Source organism: Heterocephalus glaber, unplaced genomic scaffold (genome assembly GCF_053883595.1).
Source record: "Heterocephalus glaber isolate CG9 unplaced genomic scaffold, H.glaber_assembly_v1.0 deba00001452, whole genome shotgun sequence".
NCBI lineage: Eukaryota > Metazoa > Chordata > Mammalia > Rodentia > Bathyergidae > Heterocephalus > Heterocephalus glaber.
This window is the reverse complement of record NW_028258302.1, coordinates 15,032,147-15,037,384: the sequence shown is the minus strand read 5'-3', so window position 1 is coordinate 15,037,384 and position 5,238 is coordinate 15,032,147. Positions and strand designations below refer to the sequence as shown.

General features: G+C 58.1%; 1 protein-coding gene across 11 annotated transcripts; it reads right to left on the bottom strand.

Moving 5' to 3' along the window:
• Positions 1–750: 750 nt before the first annotated feature.
• Cd164l2 (CD164 molecule like 2) lies at positions 751–4,659 on the bottom strand. 11 transcript variants are annotated; one of them, XM_004850710.3, is made up of 7 exons: positions 4,475–4,659; positions 3,910–4,077; positions 3,740–3,811; positions 3,217–3,261; positions 1,532–1,676; positions 1,287–1,387; positions 751–1,077 (listed from the first exon to the last, which is right to left on the bottom strand). In XM_004850710.3, the coding sequence occupies exons 1-6, from the start codon at positions 4,560–4,562 to the stop codon at positions 1,336–1,338; spliced, it is 570 nt and encodes a 189-aa protein (XP_004850767.1). In that variant the 5' UTR covers positions 4,563–4,659; the 3' UTR covers positions 751–1,077; positions 1,287–1,335. The 11 variants fall into 11 exon arrangements, 10 of the variants coding, with proteins under 10 accessions (XP_004850767.1, XP_004850769.1, XP_087071604.1 ...); XM_004850712.3 differs by having other exon boundaries at positions 1,247–1,302; XR_015452766.1 differs by having other exon boundaries at positions 952–1,077; positions 1,247–1,387.
• Positions 4,660–5,238: the final 579 nt, after the last annotated feature.

Genomic DNA, 5,238 nt, shown 5'->3' with positions numbered 1-5,238 from the left:
GAGGCCCCTGTGATGCCATGGAACTGCCTGCCAACCCCACTCGGGGTCCTTTAGCAACACTCCAGCTGGAGCCAGAGATACCCAAGGGAGGCCCACAGCAGAGGTGACACACAGGCTGCACAGCTGGGTTTCAGGTGGCCTGGAGTAAAGCAAACAGTGCCTGCACTTTCCCTGAGCCTTCCCCACACCCCACGGAGATGGAGACTCATCCCCAGGTTCCAGATGAGGAAACTGAGGCTTAGGTCTGTGAAATAAGTTGCTTGAGTTGACCCAGAACTGTTGGGGTCCCTAGGCTGGCCTCACAACCCTGACTTTTCTTTGTCACTTCCCAGCACAGCTGGGATTGAAGGGGCAGAGGGAAGACCCAGCTCTGCATCTGGCTCCCAGCAGGTGCTGAGTGCGGAGATGTTATTAGTCCAGGTGGCTTCTGTGCCCAGGGATGGAGATGGACTTTTCAGGGACCTGAGTAAGCAGGGCCAGAATTGGGGGTCTCTCCGTCTTGGCAGAGGCCTCTGGAAGGGAGCTCTGAGGTTCTGGCCACTCCAGAGCCAGGGAAACTGTGTGATCTTGAGCTTGTGTGTTTACCTTTCTGAGTCTGAGGCTCTGTACCTCACGGGAGAGGGACAGGGGCAGGGGTCAGAAGGAATTATGTAAATTTCTCAAATAGCAACAGTCCTAGGCAGAATTCCTGGAGTCACCAGCTGTCCCCTCACCCCAATCCACACACAGCCCAAGACACAGGACAGGAAGTGAAACACTGGAAACAGTTCCTTTATTTGGGGGCAGACCCTGGCTAGGTTGGTGGGAAGCGGCAGCACAGACTCCAGGCACCAGGCTGGGTGCCGAGCAGGGTTGCTGGATGAGCCATGACATAGCTGAAGGATACTCTCAGCTGCAGGTGCCAGGCCCAGGAGGAGGGGATGTCAGGCACCAGGCAGTAAGCCTGCTCGATAGCCACAGGGACCAGAAAATGGTGGCCAAAGCTTCTTCTACCCAGTGCCCACAAGGTGGCCAGGAGGGCAGTCTCTGCATCCTCCTTCCCCTCAGTGTGGAGTCCAGGCCCAAGGGGGTCAGATTCTGCAGAGGCCACACAGAGAGGATACTTAGGGGGGTGATCCAGTCTCAGCCAGGGGAGGACCCCCACCCCCAGAGAACAGGCGCAGCTGGAAGGGCAAACACTTTAATTAAGCCCCCCCCCCACACACACACAGGCCTTGCACAGCCACCCTTTCTGAGGAAACCATACGGAGCAAGCAGCCAGGCAGAAGACTCGCCAGGACCATCACCTACTGGTTCTCCTCCCTGCTGGCAGCATGAGGGGGCAAAGACACGGGCTCAGCAGGGATCCCAGACACAGCCCGGGCTGAGTCCTGGTCCCAGCCAACACCTGGCAGAGAGAGCCCCAGTTGGAGGAGTAAAAAGGGGTGTGGCTCACATGGGGACATTGGGAGGGAGTCTTGGTCCTTAGGGCTGTACCTGGGCAGGAGGGAGTGGGAGTGAGCTGGGACAGCCCTGCTGCCCAGGTACTCACAGTGTCTGGTAAGTGCTGTCCTTGGCCTTGAGGAAGCGCAGCACAAAGAAGGCCACTGCCTGCAGGCTCAGTACCAGCACCACACCCCCGATGAAGCTGGCACCATCAAAGCCAGGGCTGTGAGTTTCCGGAACTGTGGGGCTCCCTGCAGGGTGAGGCAGGGTGGAGGTCACAGCAGGCCACCATGGACCAGAATCCCAGCCCACATCTGGTCCAGGACACTCTGAGGCCCTAGTCCTCACTATGGGCCAGCTTGACCCTGCAGGCAGAGGGAAAGGGACAGTGCTGTGTGGGGTGTGACTTTGTCCAGCCTGGCCCTGCTCCCAAGTTTCTCTGTGGCTTTCCTCCAAACACACCCTCTCTGGGCCTCCTGATCACATGGGCCCAGTAGGTGAGAGGGACCAAAGAAATAGCAACCACGTTCCCCTCCAGCCTCAGTCTCTCACTAGCCCAGAAGAGTGAGGATAGGTTCAGCACTCAGGCACCCAGAGCCCCCTGTTCATAGGGCCTTTCAGCTGAGGATCTCAGGGTACAGTGCCCAGGGGGCAAGATAGGAGTCCTGAAAATGGAACTCATCAAGAGTGAGGAGCAGAGGGGAAGGAGAGGCCTAGGGCCAATGGCCTACAGAATGAGTAGGTGGAGATGAGATGATGGGCCAGACTTGGCCGAAGTCACCTCACAGGTAGGTAGGACAGAGTTGGACTCACCCAGGCTTCCTGGACCTTTTCTCCTACTCCTCAGAGGGTAGAAACTGAGGGCCACAGTTGCCAGGCAGGGTCTGGGTGGCTCTCAGCTGTGCCACATTACCTATCAACTCCCACCAGGTATTCGATTTCAGGCTCTGGGCCAGGTGCCCGAGACAGGGCAAGGCTAAGGGTGGAAGATCATTCTGGGACAGTAGACAGGGCCCCACTGGGAGCAGGATCCACTTCCCAGAGGGTGTGGGTAGTGTAAAGGGATCTGAGAATATGAGGGGCAAAGGATGGCCCCACCTGCAGCTCAGGGAGCCCCAGGGAAGAGCACTGGAGAGGAGAAGCAGAAAAGGAAAGAATGAACCACTCTCTGCAGATCTGGGGCTCCAGCTGAGGCAACCATCAATAATTCAGCCTCTGAGATCAGTTTCTGGCTTTAATTAACCAAAAGCCTCTTCAGCCACCCTGGCCAAGTCTGGTGACTGAGGGGCAGGGGGAACAAAGGGCCCTGCTCTGCCAGGAATCTGCCTGGGCCCCCAGGCCTGAAGGTTGCAGTAAGTGGTCACTGAGGACCTCCCATTAGTAGCTAGAGCCGCATACCCTCAGTTCCTCAGAGGTCACCCTGAGTTCTCACAACAGGTGATGGACAGAAGGGATAGGAACCACCATTTCTTGGTCACCTTCACTGCACCTGACACACAATTGGGTCTTACACAGCACGAGGGTACAAAGTGAGTCTCAAAGTAGGAACGGGTGGCATAGACCCCACGTACCAGTTGGGGTGCCCAGCAGCAGCTCATAAAACAATAGGATTTTCAGGGCATAAAAAAAATCATAAAATCATCAGGAATTATCCAACCCATTTTACAGATGTGGAAACAGGTGTGAGGCAGAAGTGAGAGGGCTGAGGCCACAGAACACATCAATGCCCAAGCTCCGGTCTATCCCCTACTACTCTGGCCCTCTCACTGCCCCACCCCAGGGAGTACTCACCTGTTGTGATTGTCTTTGGTTCATAGGTGGGGTGGTGGTGGGCAGCTGAGGAGACAGAAACCCTAGTAAAACAGCCCCCCCCAGCTGCCACCAATACCATAGCCCCAGCCAGCAGCAGGACTCTGATTCAGATTAGCCCTGGCCCAGCTCCAGACATCCCACGTACTTTGAAGCCTGTCTTATAGTTCCCTCACCCAGATGTGCCCTATCTCAGTCTCTACCTACATGGCTCACCTCTGATGCCACCTCCTCCAGGGAGCCCCACGCCATTCCCTTCTGAACTTCCCAAGCCCTTGTTACGCCTTCCCTCAGAAAGGTTAATGGTCCCATCCCCTCTGCACACCTGGCCCGATATACAGGCAAGGAAATGGGCCAGAGAAGGGAAGGGACTACTTCGCAAGCTAAAAGCAGAATTGAAATTGGACCCAGGTGTTTGTGGGCACAGTTCACTCCCCAAAAGAGGCTTGGGGAGTCCACAGCTCCCACCCTCCACTTTGGCTTAGGCCAGTGGGAACTCCCTTACCGGGGCAGGACTCTGAGCGGTTGTAGACAGAGCAACCCTCTTTGGCCACCTCAGCATGGGCCACACAGTGTCCTGGTGGAAGAAGTTGCAGGGGAGCAGTGTGGGGAGAAGGCCGAGGCCTGGGTTCCAGAGCTGGGGTCCTTGGGCTTGGGGATGGCCCAACTCCATACCTGGCTCCTCTGGCTGACACTGCTGCCACACGCAGCTTGAGCGGTTGTGTGCTTTGTCCCCCTCCACACACCGCTCACAGGGCTCCAGTTGTTTGCAGCCCCCTTGGACAGCAGGCCAGGTGTTCAGGTGGATCAAGGCTCCCCGCCCAAAGCCTCGAGCTCCTTTACCTGGGAGTGGGGTGGGAATGGGAAGGGAGCAGCTTCCCCACTACTGTGGCTCCCACCCCTCTGCACACACCTGGAGCTTCCACAAGCCCAGGATCACACCCACCTCGCCTCCTCCACATTCCCCCAGAGCCTCCCTTCGCATACACCTGGGGTTCCCAGGTACACTTGAACCACCTCCTCCAGACACAGCTGAAGCTCCCTAATCCCCCACACCATACACACACACACACACACACACACACACGCGCGCGCGCGCGCGCGCGCGCGCGCGCGAGCGGGGCTCCACAAAGGACCGGACCCCGGCTGGTCTTCTCCTACTCCTACAGGAGCCAGCTGGGTGAGGGGCCTGCTCCACTTCTCCCTGCCCGGCCCTTAACTAGACCCTGCCGCGCATTACCAGCCACCGCGAGCTGGGCACACAGAAAAAGGCAGCAGCAGCCTCCACAGAGCGCAGCCCGCAAGGTGTGGGGTCTCGGCGCGGCCATGGGCGCGGGGCGAGGGCCGGGGGCCGGCGGACAGCTGATGTGCTGCGTCCCTTCTGGACTCGCTCACCGAAGCTGGTGTGGGAGCGAGACCCGGGGAACCGGGGCGTGGCCAGTCTGGGGCATGGCCATTGGGAAAGCCAGATAGGGCTGGGCTCTTTGGGAGAGTGGGGCCAATGTGGGCGTGGCCGGTCAAAGGTGTGGCCCTGTTCTGCAGTCTGGGCGGGGCTCGAACAAAAGGGGCGGGGTCCAGGACTAGTTGAGCTGGCTCATTGAGTGCCCCCACCTACAATTTCTGAAAACCGCTAAGTAGCGACTGTTTCTATCCCTGCTCTACAGGTGAGGAAACCGAGGCTCAGAAAAGGTGAGTGCCCAGACCGAGGCCACAGTGGCAAATCTGGATTTGAAGTAAAGTCACTTTCTTGTCCTTAGGGCTTGGCCAGGACTTGCAGAGTCTCTCCCAGCCATGCCCAGCTTTGGTGTTCACTGCTTTTTCAGGCCCCGAACCCTTCTGTCCCTCAGCCCACCACATCCTCTGGCCAATCATGCGTCACTGGTGCCCTTACTAGGTCAAGTGGGCTTTCCGAATCCTTCCCCATGGCCACCTCTTCTGCCTGGTCCCTCCTTCCCTTTGTTCTCTTTCCTTCTCAGCCGCTTCTCAGGTTCCTTAGGGGGAACC

Excerpts from the sequence above, each read along its gene's own strand:
- Cd164l2 (XM_004850710.3), bottom strand. The coding sequence starts at position 4,562 with ATGGCCGCGCCGAGACCCCACACCTTGCGGGCTGCGCTCTGTGGAGGC. Across the intron at positions 4,078-4,474 it reads TGCCCAGCTCGCGGTGGCTG|GTAAAGGAGCTCGAGGCTTT; the intron begins GTAATGCGCGGC and ends CCCCACTCCCAG. Across the intron at positions 3,262-3,739 it reads CCGCTCAGAGTCCTGCCCCG|CTGCCCACCACCACCCCACC; the intron begins GTAAGGGAGTTC and ends CTGTCTCCTCAG.